Below are 21471 nucleotides of genomic sequence, written 5' to 3' on the forward strand. Positions count from 1 at the left end.
GGGTGACTATATTTTTTAATACATAAATAAATAGAGTTGTTGCAAATATTCTCAATATTGATAATCATATATTGAGAACAATGATTTGTATTGGTTATAAAGCAGAGGATTTGTTGTATTTGTAAAACATAATCCCACATTAAGTTAAACCATTTAGCCATATTTCAAACTATTGTGTCTCAGGAAATTAATAGCAATGCAGCATTAAACTCTGAAAATACTTGCATCTGTACCTTCTCTACATTTATTTACAGGTAGGGGCTGGAAATGCATTGCTGAATGAGGTAATTGTTAAGTGAATCCTGTCAGTTTTATGACTTTTTTGCTGTAGTCATTAAGAGAATCACTATGGTCATTAAGAGGATCATACTGTTGATAAGCGAATTTAGCTTCCCCTGTTGAGTTTGCTTGTTGGAGGCTGGCTGGGGAAGTTGCCAATGGCAATTACATGATCCTGGAACTTCAGCTGTCCTAAATACTTGGCAGTTACCAATTTTAATCACATGACCATGGGATGCTGTGTCAGTTGTAAGTGCGAGAACCAGTCATAAGTCACTTTTTTCAGTGCCATTATAACTTTGAACAGTCACTAGATGAATGGTTGTAAACTGAGGATTACCTGTATGTGATCTTATAGGCTAATCCAACAGGATGCCAAGATTCATTTGTTGGGATGTGCGGCTATAGAAATCAAGTAAATGAAATAAATAGCACACCTCATTTTAATTCATCAGTATTTTTCCAGGCCACATAGCAATCTATAATATTTTACTTATAAAGAAACACCTAAAAAGTATTAGACAGATTTTATAAACAATATATCAAACCAACTACTAAGTATGCATATACTTACCAAATAGTTTTCTAGTTTTATTGTGGTTATAATAATACTTTTGATCAGTAAACTTCAGTAAAATTTGTGCTCATTTCATTTCTGGTTGCATTTTTGTAGTTTGTCAGGTTTTTTTCCTTTGTAAATGTTCAACAGAGACTTCTATTTTTTTTAGAAGAATGAATGCAAGCAGATCCACAAACTCTATAAACAGTCCTAAAGTAATAACCCACTGTGCCAAAAGAGGAATGGAGGAAGACACAACATGGTAAGACAATATTTTAGATTTTAGTTTTTAATTAGCATTAAAATAGAGAAGAATTAGAAAAATTAAGTGCAACTGTAAGAGATTAGAAACAGGCAGTTTTTATTTAGGTGTTAAAATTGTGTAAAGATTTTGACTGATCAAAAGCAATGAAATTCAGTTTCTGTGGTTCCACATGAAGACAACCATAGGAGGTGCAAAGTTAGTTAAAATGTAAGAGAACTAAATAGTACAGAACATAAATTACTGAATGAAAGTATGAAAATACATACTGTAAGTATGAAATGAAGAGAAAGAGGAAGTCAAGAAAGAAGGCAGATACCTGTAATTTAAAATGTTATGTCGCTTCCTTTTAAATTCATATTCCTGTACAAGAAAAAAAACACTTATTAGTCAAGTGTACATAAGCAGAAATTCATACTTGCAATCCTCAATTTGCAGCCATTCAGTTAGCGGCTGTTTAAAGTTGTAATGGCAATGAAAACAGTCACTTGTATAGGTGGTTCTCAACTTACAACCACAATTGAGCCCAAAATTTATGTTGCTAAGTGGGAAATTTGTTAAATGAGTTTTGCCCCATTTTATGACTTTTCTTCCTACAACTGTTAAGTGAACCTCTGTAGTTGTTAAGTTAGTAACATGTTTGTTAAGTGAATCTGGATTCCCCATTGACTTTGCTTGTCAGAAGGTCACAAAAGATTATCACATGACTCCTGGGACACTGCAAGTGACTTAAATATGAACCAGTTGTCAAGCAGCCAAATGTAAATCACGTGACCATGGGGATGCTGCAAAGGTCATAAGTGTGAAAAATGGTCATAAATTACTTTTTTCAGTGCCGTTGTAACCTCGAACAGTGACTAAATGAACTGTTGTAATTCGAGAACTACCTGTAACCTATTTTCGCACTTACAACCATTGCAGCATCCCCATGGGCATAAAATCAAAATTTAGACACTTCAGCATGTATGTACAACAACAAAATTCAGTGAAGGAAGTCAGATTCACTTAACTTCCACACGATTAATTAACTGCAGTGATTTGCTTAATAACAGTAGCAAAAGGGTCATAAAATCAGGTGCAATTCACTTAATCACCTTGTTTACCAACAGAAATTTTGGTTCCAATTGGGGTGATTAAGTCAAGGTCTACCTGTAATAAAGCAGATATACAATAATTACAATGATTAAATAAATTATTAAAAAGGGTTTTTTTTAAGGCTAATGACATTAACAGTGCTATTATTAATACCTTTTCCAGATATTTTGCATAGATATAATGAGCTACTTTTAATTTTGCCTGTGGCAAATAATTATGGTTAGAAACTTTATAAAGTTTTACATCTTTTATTAAACCAAAATATGACTTACCTGAATTTGATTCTTATCCACTGGAAGTATCACACATTTATGTGTTAGGGTTTAATTTGATGGATATATGATGACAGTTAAATTGCAGAATCATGGAACTGTAGAATTAGAAGGTAAATTATCTAATTTAACACTTTCTATATTCAGGATCTGGATCCCATTCATTCAGGCCTTGCTGTAGCTTTTGCTTATTGCCTATGTAGTACTTTCTACTGCAAGCACTCACCTTCCGGGAGGGAGGAAAAGTTTTGCCTTTGCTCTTCCTTTAACATTGATTTGCATATGAGAAAAAGCTCTTATATCCAAGCAGTTTACTTGCAAATAAACTAGGCATGATAGTGTAGATGGTGCTAATAATGATAAATAAGGGCAGCTAAATTCACTTTCAATCCTAGGAACTGTGTGGTCAGAGAACAATTGGCAGGTTGAAACAAGCACCATTATTAAAGAATTAACTTTATTAAAAGCTGTTAAAGTAAATCTTTTGGTTTGAGGTAGTCCTAACAACTGAGTGGAGAAATAATGAAGCACCAATAAGATCACAAACGGCACATCACACATCAGCTGTCAGCCCTGAAGCCATTGTGGGAGCACTCACATCAGCCTCTCATAGAATGCTATAGGGACATTGGATCCAGATCCAGATGAGTAATATCCGATGTTCAGATAGATTATATGGAACAAAAACATAAGCATTGTATTTGCAGAAGGTGAATGAATTTCTGATAAAAAAACAGAGACAAATCCCTTGAAACAATTAATACACACATACAAAATATGAAACTCCACAAAGCACACTAAAATATCTTAAAGGAATTTGATTGAAAATGTCACTTTCCTCAGTAGGTGGACCTGACTAATGTTGAGACTTCCAAGTATAACCTTTAAAGTTTTAGGAGTACATTTACTTAGTATTCTGCTTGCAACAGAATACCTTATGCCATCAGGCTTGAAATGTTGGGCTTGGGCACCTAGAATTACGGCACCTACGGTCTGACCTAAACATAGTTCACAAAATTATCTGCTACAATGTCCTACCCGTCAATGACTTCTTCAGCTTCAACCGCAATAATACATGGGCAAACAATAGATACAAACTCAAGGTAAACTGTTCCAAACTCAATTGCAGAAAATATGACTTCAGCAACAGAGTGGTCAATGCCTGTAATTCACTACCTGACTCTGAAGTTACATCCTCAAAGCCCCATAATTTTAACCTTAAACTATCTACTGTTGATCACATCCCATTCGTAAAAGATCAGTAGGGGCGTTCATAAACACACCAGCATGTCTAACGTTCCTCTTCTACTATCCCCATGTATTTGTACCCATTTCCTGTGTTCTTATTCATGTTTATTCTTATTCCTGTTATTTTGTACATGAGTGACAAACTAGCTAACTAAATAAAAATAAAATACTTATTGATTTCTGAACCAAGGTTCAGCACTTGTGCAAAGGCATATTTTTGCTCTTTTCATGAAGTTTATTCTTCATCTAGACTTTCTGCTTCCCTTCTACTTCAATAAAACAGGTCTGTTCCCTGATCTCTGAAAATGTTCGTGTTTTGGAGTCAGTAATTACCCTTACATCCAGTCTGAGAAGGTTGCCCATTGAGTGTGCATCTAACAGTTCAGTCTGTTTAGTCCAGGACTGGGTAATTAATTTTGCCAAGGGGCTATATGAGGAACTGTAACTGTTGTAAAAGGCTGAACCAATTCTGTGAAGATGTATAGGCATTTTCACATATGTACATTGAAAAATAAATAGCTTATCCATCCAGGGTTAAATAAAACAATGATAGAAAGAAAACCCTTCACTTATATGGTTGCCAAACAAACGATAGAATTTCCTGAACTTTTGCACTAGCTTCTGAACAGCTAATGAAGATAAGGCAAGTCTGAAAAAAAAAAATTCTTTGTATTCCATTATAAAAATCCATGCCACTGAGATAAATTCAAGAAAAGACCTATGCTATAGCTTGTAAAAATCTCTCAACAATTGGATTGCAATTTTGTATTGAGTAGAAATGAAAATCCATACAATTTGTTTCAATTTTAAGTTGTATTCCAGTTACAATATAACTACCCCCATTAATGTTTCTATAACATTATTGCTACCAACTAATCTTCCTAGACATTAAGTGGAATGTTTAAAAACCATAAATTATTTCTATATAATAAATCCTTCATAGTGAACATCTTTATTTGATTTCAACATTGCTTCCATGGCGTGTTGTTTATTTCAAAGTGGAGTAATTCATGTTTTTACAAATCAATGATTCAGATTTTTACATTGCCTTTTTCTAATTTAAAACATAAAATATCTGCTTCAACATGCCCCGATTTAAACAATTCATGAAAGTTTTTATTCACATTAATTCACATTAATTGATTCATTCCAAAATTCTGTAAATCATGAAAAAGAGCTTTTAAAATGATAAACACTATCCAACTTTCAGGTTTACTTTTGCTTGTGATTTAGCTCAGTTGTCTTTTAGCTCCCTCGAGAAGCTCCCTGTAGAAGAAGACAGAAGTGCCTCATTCTCTTTGCAGTCTCAACTTTTGCCCAATAATTTATCACTATAAAACATTATGAATGAAAGATAAAATCAGTTTTCTGCTTGCATGAGGAGATACCCCTTTAACCAGCAAGAAAACTGTCATTGCAAATTCAACTACTTCCATTGCCAACTGGAAGTTCTTTGTAAGTAAACAATATGACTAACATGAATATTATTTATTAGTTATATAACAAGTCTGGAATATATCATATTAACAAGTGGCTAAGGATAATAAATTTTTATGTATTTTAATCATTTATTGTTAATGTGCTACAAATATCAATATGGTTTAAGATGTGATTGTGTGTTGATGAGCTTTTACTATCAGACTTACTAATGGAAACAATAACAGAGTTGGAAAGAACCTTGGAGGTCTTCTAGTCCATCCCCCTGCTCAAACAGGAAACACTATACCATTTCAGACAAATTATTGTCCAATCTCTTCTTAAAAACCTCCAGTGTTAGAGCATCCACAACTTCTGGAGGCAAGTCATTTCACTGATTAATTGTTCTAACTGTCAGGAAATTTCTCCTCAGTTCTAGATTGGTCCTCTCCTTGATTAGTTTCCACCCATTGCTTCGAGTCCTGTCCTCAGATGCTTTGGAGAATAGGTTGACCCCCCCTCCTTAGATATTGAAACACTGCTATCATATTACCCCTAGTCCTTCTTTTCATTAAACTAGACATACCCAATTCTTGAAACCACCAGTTCTCTTTGTTGCTCTTCTCTACACTCTTTCTAAAATATCAACATATTTTTTATATTGTGGTAACCAAAACTGGATGCAATATACCAAGTGTGATCTTACCAAGGCATTATAAAATTTATAGATTTATTGAATAACCGATACACATAAAAAGGATTATTTTTCAAAGCATTTAAAATTGGGCTGAATTACTTATCATAGATAGTATATTTTTATTTGATTTTTCCCCTGGTTAGTTTTGTGCCTTTTATTTTTCTTGTTTCCCCTTCTCTCTTTATGGGATGGGTATTAAAACAATGATATGGAAAGGAAATATAAATGAGTGATAAATAAATGTGGTTCAAAAACAAAAGTGATTAATAAGAATCAAGAATGTATATTGAAGTTGTTTGGTCGCATAAAATGAATGAGGACTATATCCCAAACAAATGAAGAAGGAAGAATAAATAGGCTGAGATGAAGAACAAAAACTAAGAAAGTTGGGTTTTTTTGTTTTTTTAAAACAATTTTTATTTATTTTTGAACAAAGACAAATAAGCATGCAAATAAAAAATAAAAAACCATCTTCCATTACAAATTGTAGAAAGTGTGTCAATTGGTTACAGTATTTCCATGCATCTCTTCCATAGTCATCACCTGCTTTTCATATCAAATCACATATTTTAAATTCACCTATATTTATATATATATCAATATAATATTCAAAATCTGGAATAGGATTATATGATAATCCTATAATTCTATTCAATCATCCTAAAATCATCCAATCACAATACAAAAAAATGAAGAAAGTTGTGTTTTGATAGTTCAGGCTAATTGTGAGATGTTAGAGAACAAAAATGATATATTAAATGGTGTATGAAGATAATAGAAGCAAGGATTGTTTGCAAGTATAGACAGACATGGAGAGTTGTCGTAAGTACACATATTGTTTTTATTTGATTATTTTACACTCTCAGAGTCACTTCCTCTAAGATAGCCACATAAATTTAATTTTCCTCTTGCTTACTATTCTTACTTCTGTGGATTGAACTAGAACAGTAACTTGGTTATCCCATTGTGAGGGTAATGTATAGAAGGCAAAGTTTTGTTAACCCTTAGGCATCTATGGAATAAAATATATATCTAGTACTGACCTTTTATCAGTGAGTCCTTTGTACAAGTTAGCATCCGATTTAGGAGTGAATGTAAGACTATAGAAACTTGACCTAATTATAGATCAGTATCTCTCAAGCTGGGCAACTGTGTCAAATTGTTTGGACTTCAACTCCCAGAATACTCTCTACATTCTTGTAGATAGTTTTTGCTCTCTTTAGCAGCTCCAGTGTTGTAGAAAGTTCTATAGAGCTTTGAACTTCGTACAGATTTTCAATACAGATGAGAAAAAGCTGAAAGATTCATCTATTATTTCAAAACTTGTTAATCATATTTTGTCTGCTAATATCTTTGTATCCTTCTGATCATGGATTGAAGATTAGGGATAATAATTATGTTTAGTTCATGTTATAAAATCTAATTTGGACAACAGGAAAAACTGGAATTGAAAATTAATTTGAATCAGCAAAAACACAGATAAATATGGTTATTTCTGTACTTTTGTCATTTTGTTTGTTTGTTCTGTTAGTAACCTACTCAAAAGATTATGAGATTCTGAAGCACATATTGTATATTTTAACTACAAGCAGTGATATGCCTTGTCAGTATCAGTCTGCTTAATATATCATCCTTTTTTTAATGTTTTTTTCAGTGTTTTTCAACCTCAGCACCTTTAAGATGTGTGGATTTCAACTTCCAGAATTCTTCAGCCACCATTCAATACCCTGCATTCCAAGAATTGAAGTCCACACATCTTAAAATTGATGGGGAATTCTGATGGGAGATGGGGAAACACTGGTTTAGATAACCTACAGAAGTGAATTTTTGTCATAATTCTATCAAAGACAAATTTGTCTCTTTCCGAGCATGCATCTTCCTGTGAACATCTTAATATAAAAATACATAAATGTATATTCATCTCATATAATTTTTCCTATTCATGTTTTGTTTAAATCTATTATTTTTTTGCCATACAGAACTAATTCAGCATATTAACAGTTACCCTTATATAACCCTGCTTAAGCATCAATCATACAATTACAGTTAATTTGGTCATGATTTCTTATGTACAAATAATAAATGAGAATAGTACAGTGCCATTTTGTGGAGTAGATGTAACTTTTTTGAATGTCTTCCTATCTCTACCAATTAGTTAGATGACCTCACATAGAAGAACATTTAAAAGAGCTTTAGTTTTTCACAGAATTCAAAAATTGTACCAGCTGTTCTTTATTTCAATATGATATTTACAACTCTGAATTAAACCCAGAGAAACCCAAGCTAACCACCTTAACAAAGAGCAACAAGATGGATCAGATGCCATCTTGACACATTGTTTCAGTCACAGACAAATACAATTTTCCATCTTGTGAGCATCACAATTGTGAAAGAGAAAACTGTGCCAGCTGCCTGAATGCTATCTCAGTAACCTTGGAGAGCAGATAATTAAGAGGGCATTACTAGAGTGTTCTATAAGAGAGAAGCTTATATTGAAGAAGCAGGTGTGAAGGAAGATTAATTCAAACGAATTCCTGAGGTGGTTTCTCTGCAATTATTTGAATTATTAGAGGCAAATTCTATTATTTGTCATGGGTATTAAGCAAGATTGTGTATGGGTTCAGTCAGTCCCAGACATATGAAATGTAATGCACTGAAGCATCTGTTATGCATCTGGGCTTTTAGAGAAGGAGAATTTCAGAGATAATTAAGCCTTGTGCTAGTTTGCTGCGCTTTTTGCATTGTTTGGAATATTTTGAACATAAACCCTAAACCAGACTGGTGAGAAGAATAACTTCTAGTTCCAAGAAGTACTAATGATTTAATAAAAGAACAATTGTCTTTTTGTATAATCTTATCAGTAACTATTTGGACCAGCCAATGTTCCTAGTATGCCTTTATTTTCTTCTGATTGAAATTATTTTGAGTATATGTGGGAATAGAATCAGATTTGTGGGTAGACAATGTATGTAAGAAGTAGAGTTGACTAAAGTCATATTACTGTTGCATTTTAAACTCTTGAAAAATAGCAATCCCCTACGATTCTCTAGATTTATTGGATTACAGTGTCCGTAATTTATCACCGCTAGTTTGCTGTCTAGTCAAAGATTGAGTTTTCTCAAGGGCCATATCTTGCCTTTCCTACTGCTGATGGGTCAAGTTGATACAGTTTAGGTTCTCATAAATAGCATCTCTGTATGGCTGTGGTCTTGCCTACTAGTGATTTCCTAAGAAGATGCTATGAGTCACAGGGAGTTGACGAGGAGTGACAGAGTTCATATACATACTAAGTAAATTCAGAACCTAAGTAGTGCTTTGTTTTGTGTAACCTTTGTTATTATTTATAGCTTTTAAGACTGTGGGAGGGCTTTTAAAACTATACAGAAGTGGAAAAATGTAGGTGTTTTATACATGAGAATTATATTTTAATAATAGGTTTTTTTCTTTTTGACAGTCCAGTGAGATTCAATCCAAGTTTGTGGAGAATGCTTGGCTTGTGTCTTATCAAACAAACTAAAAATGGTCAAAATAGCATTACATCTTTTTTTGTAACATACACGCAGGATTCTTTTTTAAACTTTGTGGTACAGACCTGTACTTTTTGTACAAGATATTTTATTACCTTGCCACAAAATATATGTAATAGTTTTTTATTTTATTTCCTCAACTTTTTCTTTGTAGGCAGAGCCTTATACTGTCCTGCCTGAAAACAACGCAGTCTTATACCTCCTACATACATATTTATAATTATGTCAGGTATGGAGCTTTTAATGTTCCAGGTTAAACTCCCAATATTTAGATTTAACAGAATGACAGAATAACAGAGTTGGAAGGGACCTTAGAGGTCTTCCAGTCAAACCCCCTGTTCAAGCAGGAGATCATACACCATTCTGGACATGTCGCTGTCCAGTCTCTTCTTAAAACCCTCCAGGGATTTACTTATGGATGTAATTCCTAAAGTTCACAATGAAAACTTAATAAAAGGGCATTTCTTCATGCTTTCTGGATCTCACAGAATGTTCAGTAGAGCAGTAATTGCCACATTATATTGACATTGACTACTAAAGGATAACTATTTAATGTAATTTCATTCCTTGTGTTATATCCCTGGAAGGAATAGATTTGATCTATTTGATTCATGGCCTTATACTGAAACTTTAAGTTGCTTAATTAAAATGGGCAAAGATTCTGTGTATTTGAGATTTCAAATGGAGAGGATGAGTCACACAGCATAGCAGATTTTGTAGTGCACGCCCAGAAAGGAATACAAAACATTGTGTTCTGTTGGTAACAAAGTGATGACAGCCCGAAGGTGATCTCAGACACTCTATCTATATATGCATGCTCTGAAAAGTAGGCCTTCTATGAAAATGCAAGGTCTCGGAGGAAAATAGAAACTGAAATAATTCTAAGATTTATGTGAGAATAATGCTCATCTTTGACTGGGAAAAATAGCTGTTGTAGGCTTTCTTCAGAAAAACTGCATTTTTTCATGGTGTTGCATGCTTGTCATGCCTCCATGTATGGAATTTTATAAGGCTTCCATTACCACCATCACCATCCATCTTCAGGGTGAGAGAACTCCTCTGCTTTTACCCAATGCAAATCCTGTCTGTTGCTTTCCATTACACTAATCACCAGGAGACGAGCATTACACGATCTGTTTCATTCTACAGGCACTCTTGGATGTACAGTATGACCACAATTGAACCCAAAATTTATGTTGCTAATAAGACAGTTAAGTGAGTTTTGTACCATGTTATGACTTTTCTTGACACAGTTGTTAACTGAATCATTGGAGTTGTTAAAATAGTAACAGGATTGCTAAGTCAATCTGGCTTTCCCTAAAACCATCTCTATCTATTGGCCCTGATGGATTATCTGCCGACTTCTTAAAAAAGCTTTCCACTGCCAAAGCAGAACCTCTAAGCATAATCTATGAGATATCTTTCAGAACCAGCTCCATGCCCAACCTATGGTCTTTAGCCATGTTCATCCCTATCTTCAAAAAAGGAGACCCCAGCCTTGTTGAAAATTACAGACCAATCTCACCATGTTGTATCACCTGCAAAGTCATGGAATCAATCATTAACCAATCCATTACCCACCACTTAGAGACAACAACCTACTCTCTAACAAGCAGTTTGGTTTCAGAAAAAACTTGTCCTGTAATCTGTAACTCCTACACTGCAAAAACATATGGACTATACAACTCAACCAGGGAAAAGCAATAGATGCAGTTTACATAGACTTCTGCAAAGCCTTTGAGTCAGTGGTACACAACAACCTACTGTTAAAACTAAAATCTTACGGCATTTACAGATCCCTACCTAAGTGGATAGTTGCGTTCCTGTCAAACAGGCAATAAATAGTCAAAATAGGGAGAGACCTATGAAACCTTGCACCAGTTAACAGCGGTATCTCCTAAGCCAGAGTCTTAGGACCCATGGTCTTTATGCTTTACATAAATGATCTTTGCAATCATCTCAAAAGCAGCTGCATCTTCTTTGCTGATGACGTAAAGCTATTCAACACCACTGACAATGCTGTTGCTCTTCCAAACGACCTTGACTATGTGTCTGAATGGTCAAACAATTGGCAACTCCAAATCTCAACCAACAAATGCTCTGTCTTACACATTGGCAAAAAAAATCAGAACACCAAGCTAGGCATATACGACCTCATAGATGACCCAAACTCTGTCAAGAACCTTGGAGTACTCATATCAAATGATCTAAGTGCCAGAGCTCACTGTAACAGTATTGTCAAAAAGGCATTAAGAATTGTTAACCTAATCTTTTGAAGCTTCTTCTCCGGCAATATTTTACTAGGGCATGCAAAACTTTTGCTAGATCAATTCTCGAGTACAGCTCGTCTGTCTGGAATATGCACTGTATATTGGACATTAACACAGTTGAGTGAGTCCAGAGGTATTTCATGAGAAGAGTAGTCCACTCCTCTGCTCACAATAGAATACCTTATGCCACCAGGCTTGAAATGTTGGGCTTGGACAACCTAGAACTACGCCGCCTATGATCTGACCTAAGTGTAGTACAAAAAATTATCTGCTATAACATCCTACTTGTCAATGACTACTTCAGCTTCAACTGCAATAATACATGAGCACACAAAATAGATACAAACTCAAGTTAACCACTCCAAATTCGATTGCAAAAAATATTATTTCAGCAAGAGTGGTCAATGCCTGGAATGCACTACCTGACTCCGTTGTTACATCCTCAAACCCCATTACTTAACCTTAAACTGTCTACTGTTACCTCACCCCATTCCTAAGAGGTCAATAGTGTTATGCATAAGCGCACCAGTGTGCCTAATGTCTCTGTCCTACTGTCCTCATTTATTTGTACCCATTTCCTGTGTCCTTATTCATGTTTATTCTAATTGTTGTTATCTTGTACATGAGTGAGTGACTAACTAACTAACTAAATAAATAAAATAAAAATAAAATAAATAAATTGTCTTTGCTTATCAGAAAGTCGCAAAAGGTATCATATGACTCCAGGATATTATAATCGTCATATATACATTCCAGTTGCCATACCTCTGAATTTTGATTATGTGACCATGAGGATAATACAACAGTCATAAGTCACAATTTTCTGTGCTGTTGTAATTTTAAATGGTGATTAAAGTAATAGTTGTAAGTAGATGATTATCTATACCTGGGACTAGTACCTGTAACAGGGGCATGACATAATGTATCATCTGAGGACTTAAGGAAAGGTGAGCTGTATATACAAATAGATACTATATAACTCACTGAGTGTCCCATTATTAGGATTTGGATAACTGATAAAGTGGAGGCACTATTTATAAACATCTGAAGCACAAAGGTCCCGAAGTTCAATTTTCAGGAATAACGTCTGGCTGCCTATGCCTAACAAGTTTTACATAGGACAAAATGGGTGTCTCCTAGTGGTCAATACATCCAATAGGCTGAGATAGTAAGGAGAGAAAAATTGCCAAAGACTATGTCTTGTAATTGGGATGATTGTCATGCCAATTCAGACTTGTACTTAGTTTTTCTCTACCTCTGTTCTGACTCTTTTCACACTTGCCTTATTCCCCCTTGGGACATGAGCATACCAAGGAACTAGTCAATTTTGCTGAGCATCAAGCTCAATAGTATGTCTCAGTGTTCCTGGATATATTGATAACTTCTTAAAATGTCTGAAAGCAGATTGTGAATGAACATGAAAATTTTCTATTCAGAGAAATCCACAATTTTTATTATGCATGACCAAGACCTTGGGTGTATATGGAGTAACTTATGCACAGCAAGTACTTCTTTAGATTCTACTCACAGCTCTCATATACTCTTCCCATTCTCAACATTTTTAAGTGAATGCTTCTAATTAGCACCAAACCAGTCCTTGTTAATAACATGAAATTAAGCAATAGTAGACATCCTATTTTAAATGATTAATAAAAATATTTCTTTTTCAATTTGAGATTAATCTCTTGAGTATGGAGATACTGACTTCTAGAATGACTACCTTTTACCTAATTGCATATAATGCCTATTGGAAATACAACATTCTGGCCTTTGATCTAATGTGAGAATTTATTTTAGAAACTATATATTCTCTAATCTCAATTTATATGCCCATGTATAAATGTGTAATTTGCTTATTATAGGGAAATGGGCCTGTTTTTTTGAAAGATTAATAATAGCAGGTGAGAAAAATAGCAAACAATTTTCCAAATAATCAACATTCTGGGCTGTTTCTTAGAGCTGTGTAAATCCTTCAAAAGCAACACTTCACAAAGTGTGGCAGCAGTGAGGAGCAACTTCTGAAGCAGCCATACAAATTGAGAGATAAAAGATAAAAAATGTCTGCTTGAGCTGTTTGAAAAGAAAGGTTATGCATACTGTAGCACTTCTCTCGAAGCATTTGCACAGGCATAACAAGTTGTTGGTTTAAATCTTGGTTAATTAGACAAAGCTCTAATTTGTGCTAAATACACTGTAAAAGAAAAAATTATTATCATAATTACGTGATTTTGTATGTGTTTTTAAAACACACCAAGGAATGGGAGCAAGAATAAGTAGCTTGAAGCAATAACCTTGAATATTATTTGGTTTAATATGTGCTTACTGCTCTGTCATTGAACTAAGTCTGTAAAGTGCTCTAATAAATTTCAAGTTTTCTGGCCAGACTGAGATATATCCAAAAGTAGTAATTCATCCCCAAAAGGTCTAAATGCTGAATATTTACAGATTAGTTGCTGTTTTATTTTTTGAGGCTTAACCCAAGCAAAGTCTCAAATACTGCATAAAGTACTAAAATAAAAGAGAGTCAACAGCCCTATCAGTAATTGCCACAGATCTGGGGAGGTGCCAGAGAAATAGTATTTTTCAGCTTTCAGGGTGTTTATTTGGCAGAAGTTATAGTCAAGAAGTTGTATATAAAGCATACCAGTGCAGCAAATCATTTCTTCCATCCTCATTTGCTCCTTCATGAAGGGTGTGCATATTTTAAATAGTTAACTACAGGTAGTCCTTGTTTAGCAACTTCCTCATTTAGCAACTGTTTGCAGTTATAGCAGCTATAGCATAAATAACTTGTGACTAATCCTTGCATTTATGATCTTCACAGGTTTGTAAAGCAAAGGCAAGCAGAAGTAAGATCAGAAGCATACTTTGCAACCACTTTGCTCAACAATCAAGTTGCTGATCCCAATTCTAGTTGTTAAACAGGGGCTACGATTATAGTAGATGCTGTAGTGGCATATAGTATGGAGTGGACATGTGAATCATGAATTCTGAAATAATTATTAAGTTGCAAAAATCATCTATTCTTAACCTCTAGCTTAAGATTGGTTTCTAGAGTAAGCATCATTAGGGTCTCATTAGAGAAGTGGACAATATTAAAGTTACTATTTTCCTGCTAAGTATCTATTTAAGATATAGATATATTGCTTCCTTGTGTTAATTTTACTCATTCATGCTCCTGTTGCAATTGAATTCCAATTAATGTGAAAATACAGTGTGTGCTTCTCAACATATCAGCATATTTCAATTCTTAACAGATATTTGCATACAATGTAATGTTTAATAAACGTAGTAGTCATATCATGGCACTCAACTGTTTCAAAACTCAGTATTTGATACATTTTGAAGCAAAAATCTTGTCCTGACACTTGTCTTTCTCCCAGTAGTCAACATGCAAGGAAGAACTATCTTAAAAGAAGACTAGGGGGGATGGAATAGCAGTGTTCTAATATTTGAGGGGCTACTGCTAAGAGGAGGGGGTTAACTTATTTTCCAAAACACCAGAGATCAGGACAAGAAGCAATGGATGGAAACTAATCAAAGACAGAAGCAACGTGGAATTAAGGAAAACTTCCTAACCATGAGAACAACTAGTGGAACAGCTTGACTTCAGGAGTTGTAGGTGCTTCATCACTGGAGGTTTTTAAGAAAAGACTGGACACCTGTCTGAAATCATATAGGGTCTCCTGCTTGAGCAGGAGATTGAACTAGAAGACCTCGAAGGTCTCTTCCAGCTCTAGCCTGATTGATTGATTGATGACTGCTGTCTCGTGATTCACTATTAATTCTAGCTGAAATAGTGGGTCATATGGTAAATCACACGGTTTTCTCTGTACCCATTGGTTTTAATATTTGGCTTGTCTTCTGGAACAAATTACTGATGAGGACCAAGGTTCCACAGTATCTTAAATATATAACAAATTAGAACAAAAGGACAGAAAAAGTCATTTTTTGAAATACAGATGATACAAAGAAGCCTTATTAAGCTAGCTTGCTAACAAAAATGCTACAAAGTATAATATACAGTATGTGATCCAAATATCTCAACCCCTCAAACTGAATATATAGTATTCTGAAAAAGAATATTGTTCCCACATGCTTCAAATCTTTATAGGATGCCTTTTTTTGTTCAGAAGAAGGAAATTCCTTGTGTATTCTGCATGGGTCACCAGTCATAAAAGTGCAGACAGCGCATACAGACTTGTGTGTGTCAAAAATAATAAATCTTGGCCAACATTACAAATAAAGAATTTGAAACAGATGCAGCAAAGCACATACTTCACCATAACACAACAAAGAAGCATTTTAAAAAAGGCATTGTGAAAAGGCATTCTTTTTCTCTCAGGAGACTATCCTTTGTGAAAATGAAGACCTAGCCAATTTGAACACCAGAGGGTGGTATTTACCAAGAATACTTTTTAAAAATAATTCTATGTATTAATTTTCTGTATACAGTACTGTTTTTGCTTGGAAGGAAGACCAGGATTTTGTCCAATTAATTAATTTTAAAATGGATGTCTTACCTAAGATTTGCTGATTGGAAAAAAAATTCCCTGCATAATTTTCTTTGAAAGAATCATTTTAGATTTTTGAAGTGCAGGAAATCAGGAGCCAAGGCTGTTTAAATAATTCAGGGTTATTGCTTGCTAGCATTCTGTACAAGAATCTGAACTACTAACAATCAAAGCAAAGTGGCAGTAGATAAAAATCAGTGGAATTCAAGGTGGGTTTGACTTAGATCCCTTATAGGCATGAAGGGACTCGAGTCTAATGATGTGCTTAGGCTTAGGCTCAGCCTGGCAATCTATATATAGATAGATAGATAGATAGATAGATAGATAGATAGATAGATAGATAGATAGATAGATAAATGGCTATGTGTGTGTGTGTGTATGTTCCAGCTTAACTCTGGAACGCCTTGAGTAATCTCAACCAAACTTGGTATGCAGATGACTTACTCTCTGAAAATAAATACTGTGGGGGTAAGACACTCCTAACACCCCCCGGGGTGTGTGTTCTGTTAAGATACAGTCTGTTGTGCTTTAAAATGGCTTCTACTGTACTGCCATAAAATGACTTCTACTGTACAGCACAGTGGAGTTGCCATGGTAATGGCTTCTCAGTACTCCACAAGGAGGCTCCCTCTGGTAAGGGGGAAAATCCAAGATTAAAAATTATGTTTGGTCTAGACATTTTCAACAAAATTAGGGCTTTTCCTGTCTAATACAGTATTAGGATAAATAAATACTTGGGCAACATTGGATTATCAGCTAGTCTCCTATAAAAATTGTTTAAAGTCATCTTTTGGGGGGTAAATAAGCTCATAATTTCCATAAAGATGTGATGTTTCCTCAGTTACTAATCTTAAATACTTGCTTTTAAAAGAGGGAGGTTTGAAGTACTTCTGTTAATTTGTGCAGGATACTTCTCTTGTCCAACGGTATATCAGTCCTTTTTTAGCCACTCTTGGGAGATAATGGAGTTGTGGTTGGGAAGCTGCAAGACTTTGAAAGCCTGTCATGAGTTCCCAACTGGAAATTAGGTTAGTATTTTAGTTAGTATAAGTCATTTTATCCATCATGCATTTGGGGAGGCAGCTAACACATTACACATTTTGCTGAGATGACTAAAAGCTGTGGATTTGAGTTAAGGAAATGTTTGAATCATTTCCCTTTTATTATGTAGTTTGCTAGTCCATGTATATCTGTTCTGAACAACCTAAAGCAACTTGAATCCCTTAAGGTACTTTTTATATAAACATTTGATTTTAACAGTAAAGATATACTGGATTCTAATGTGTTTATGGTAAGCTTGCCCTGTTATCTTTAAACTTGTATCATTTTTATTTTGCTGTTAGTGCAGAATTGTTGTGTAGCATAAATGGAAACTTTTTTCAACATGTACAATTTATGTTAAACTTTGATCTGTATAGCAATATCTAGCAATAGCAGTAGACTTATATACCGCTTCATAGGCCTTTCAGGCCTCTCTAAGCGGTTTACAGAGAGTCAGCATATTGCCCCCAACAATCTGGGTCCTCATTTTACCCACCTCGGAAGGATGGAAGGCTGAGTCAACCCTGAGCCGGTGAGATTTGAACCGCTGACCTGCTGATCTAGCAGTAGCCTGCAGTGCTGCATTTAACCACTGCGCCACCTTGGCTCTATATAGGATATAAGAGATTTAATTCACATAACATACTTAAAACAAGCAAATTGCATGATGATTAATTCATTGTGTGAATCATGGCTATTTGTGATCTTTGTACATAAGAATAGATATGGTAAAATAATTCCTTTATAAATTAGTGTACATATTCTATATTTAAAGTATTGAAAACTTTTGTTTTGCCATCAACATACATATTTGATTCATTCTGCTTTAATAGGTAATTTTTGTCATTTTAAGTAGTGTATCTCTGTCAAAACAAATTGTGTGTGTGTGTGTGTGTGTGTGTGTGTGTGTGTGTGTGTTTCCATACAGAAGAACTTCATGCAGGTATATCTAACCTTAACAGCTTACCTGTGAAAGTGAAATGTTATGGCGTGTATACTTCAGTAAAATCTATATATTACTAAATGTCTGTATAGTTTTGTGTCTGTTTGAAACATTCATTTGGGCAAAATGCTGCACAATAGGGCAAAACTTTCTCATCAAAGGTACCTCATTAGGCTAATCTATGGAATTCTGGGACTTCCTCAAAGAAAAGTTGGGGATTTTTTTTTTGCTGCTTCAGTGTTGCCATTGCACTGCCATAGTTGACCAGTCACGTGATCCTCATTTTCAGCATTTCCTGATAGGTTCCCACCCACAAGTCAATGGCAAACCTCAAAGGAACTGATATGATTGCCAACACTGCTATGTTCCTTGCTACGTTCCCACTAGCAAAGATTTTGCTTATGGGAAACTTGCAGGGAGAAAGTCAATGGACAAACAGTCCAGTACCTCTGAGCTTGCACTGAACTGGCCACTCATGCATTCCCTCCTTCCTCATGTGACAGCAGCTACTTACTTGCCCTCTGAGAAGGGAAGCCATTATGGCTTGAGTGAATCAACTAACAGTGGTTTATATCCAACAATCAATGGCTTAGCATCATATGTGGACCCTATTTATAAGATGCTGTTTTCTTTTTTGCATAGGCCAAGGATAACAGGAAGATGTACCATTTTACTGCAGAATGGAAGTTTTGGGGTAAAATCCTCCTCAGTATAGGGCAGGATAATGCCCATGACAATGGGTTTTTTTTGGGGGGGGGGTTATCATAAGTCAGCTTGATTGCTTGTAATGGACTTTTTGATCTTGTCATGTATGAAAAGCACCCCTTAAATTATTAAATCTTAAATTGTCCACAAGTAAACACTAAGACATCAGCATAGTCTCAGAGTAGCTAGTATCTTAAGGACAAGATATTCTTTATTTTATTTGCTGTACATTATTTGTAAGCCACTCCAGGCATATGACTCTGGATGACATATATACAAGATATTATTTTGAAAATAGTCATTCTGCCCCTTTTGCAGAAGTCAGTGCAGGAACTAATGTTGGAGAACATTATTGTGAGCTTGGTAGGTTGGATTGCTGCCACGACTTAATCTGTGCTGGATTGCTGCCAAGCTTGTCTGTGCCGGTTTGCTGCAAGGAACTGTCTGTCTGTTCATTAAATGCCGTAACTTATCTTTGGCTCGGAGTGTGTTGGTGTGGGACAAGGGGGGTCAGAACACCTAACTAAATTGATACTTTAGTTGCTAAATCTATGCTAAATTCAAGCCCCTGCCAGCACCTACGGGGGCTTTTGTTTTGTTTTTGACCTCTAACTGGGGCCACTTTTAAGGAAACCACTTAGATCTACCATCTGCCAACTCTGAGCCAGTGTTTACAAAAAACGTATATTCAGATGTGCAAGCTGTAAAGGCTGTGAGTATTCTCCAAAGCACCAGCAAAAAAAAAAGTAATGGATGGAAATTCATCAAGGAGAGATCCAGCCTAGATTTAAAGAGAAATTTCCTGACAGCAAGAACAATTAACCAATGGAACGGCTTGCCTTTGGAAGTTGTGGGTGCTCTGTCATTGAAGGTTTTTAAGAAGAGATTGGATAATCATTTTCTGGAATTGTATAGGATCTCCTGCTTGAGCAGGAGGTTGGATTAGAACACTTTTGAGTTTCCTCCATTTCTGTTTATTCTGTAGTCTATTCTGTATTATTTAAGGCAAATTGGTGATTGTAAGGTAGGCTTTCATCTCTTACCTTGAGGCCAACTTAGACGTGAAAGATAAAACTGGCTGGTCATCTTTGACTAAAACAACGCTGAAAGGTGGGTGAAGGTAATGAATTATATTGGAATTTCAGTTTTTGATGGGACTGAACTTCTTACTTGCTTAGATTTCCAATGAAAAAATGTTTTTTTGTTGTTGTTTTTATAATTGTTGAGAGGAAGCAACACAAGTATAATGTGAGAACCTCACTGCTGGGGTTTCTGGCTACTCCTTTGATTAAATCTTCATTTACATATACAAACTAACAGCTGAGGCTTAATTTCACTTCTAGAGCTTTTAAGGAATTATGCTGCAGGCTAATACTACATACTTTGAAGTGTCTTACATTCATATTCACATTTCCTGGTAAAACAGGGACTTTGCATATTTATTCAATAATATCTGCAAGATCACTTTAATGACTCAGTATAAAATTCAACCACATAAAATGTTGCAAATGCTTGGTTGACACTGCTGCATCTTCCAGGAATATGTCTTACATCGTTGTTGTCATACTAACTTCTAAAATATGTATTTAGTATTCACTTATCTTCCCTACCAGTTTGCAAATGTTTGCTCACGTGTGCCCCTTTCTCACAGTTAGGCTCATTTATACCATGTCTGGTCTCTGGCTACAGATAGTTGCTGTTTAGTGACTATAATTGGTTCTGGTGAGTGAGTCTTTAGTGAATTGTCACTTAGTGAAAAGTCAATAAGTGAAAATTACATGACTATGTCTGTGAGTACAGTTTTACTTCTGCTTTCCTTTGCTTTACAGCATCAAAAGGATTTGACCTCCAAACAGCTAGGTTAGCCTAATCAGCAAGGAGAGTTTCCAGAACTTGACTCACAGGAAGCTGGGTAAAACAGCAAATCTTAACCCTTTTTTATCTACTCTCCTATCCTTTGGAATATTCATCCAAGTGCTGACATAATTAGCCAGAAAAGAATTTATGTTTGTATTTACATTCATTGGAGAGGAGGAGGGGATTACAAGAGAGTAAGCAGGCACACAATAGAGAACAAACTTAGCAAGGAATGTGATGCTGGCTATTTGCCTAGCCTGCTTGCAGATGCATGCTGTGAGCTGTTTAGGAGGTGAATAAAAGCTTTTAGTGTGAAACTGATTAGGTTCTTGTCAGTGTCAAGCAGAAATACAAGCTGGTGGAAGGCGGTAATCAACTAATTAAGTTTACAGAGATTTCCTTATTAATTAATGGTTAGCATATTTTGGGGATGTGTTAGGCTATGGAGAAAAGCAGCTCAGGAAGAGAGATAGTTTAGGCAGTCATTCCACTTTCCAAGAGGGGGAAAAGAAAAAAAAATGGTCAAGCAGAGAACAATGCATACTAATTGACTAGAATGGCAAACACATGATTGAGAGATGCTGCAAAAGTAGTAAAAGCAGGCATTGGTTGCAAAGTTACTCTTTCATCACTGTGTAGGAAGTTACCAAAGGAGGGATTGTAGGAAGTTATCACCCAGCCCTCTCCCAGAAAAAATGAAATATCTTAGGAAATATTGAAAAGGCAGAATATTTCTCTGGATGTTAAAAGGAAGAAACATGTTTTAAAAGAGAGAATAGCTGCCTG

General features: G+C 35.2%; 1 protein-coding gene and 1 long non-coding RNA gene across 3 annotated transcripts in view; both read left to right on the forward strand.

Moving 5' to 3' along the window:
- Positions 1-21471, forward strand: part of ARHGEF3 (Rho guanine nucleotide exchange factor 3) — a 133875-nt gene that overhangs the window by 11260 nt on the left and 101144 nt on the right. For both annotated transcript variants that reach the window (XM_087709035.1, XM_087709036.1), the window contains exon 3: positions 1008-1100. In XM_087709035.1, the coding sequence (XP_087565161.1) occupies positions 1008-1100 (93 nt within the window). The remainder of the gene's footprint in view (positions 1-1007; positions 1101-21471) is intronic.
- On the forward strand, positions 5092-14928 carry LOC148047987 (uncharacterized). Its single transcript, XR_015695890.1, has 2 exons — positions 5092-5170; positions 14450-14928. It is a non-coding gene; the product is annotated as an uncharacterized LOC148047987 (long non-coding RNA).

This window comes from Thamnophis sirtalis, unplaced genomic scaffold (genome assembly GCF_051295495.1).
Source record: "Thamnophis sirtalis isolate CommonGarterSnake01/CBP01778 unplaced genomic scaffold, rThaSir2_p1.2 scaffold_3, whole genome shotgun sequence".
Lineage (NCBI taxonomy): Eukaryota > Metazoa > Chordata > Lepidosauria > Squamata > Natricidae > Thamnophis > Thamnophis sirtalis.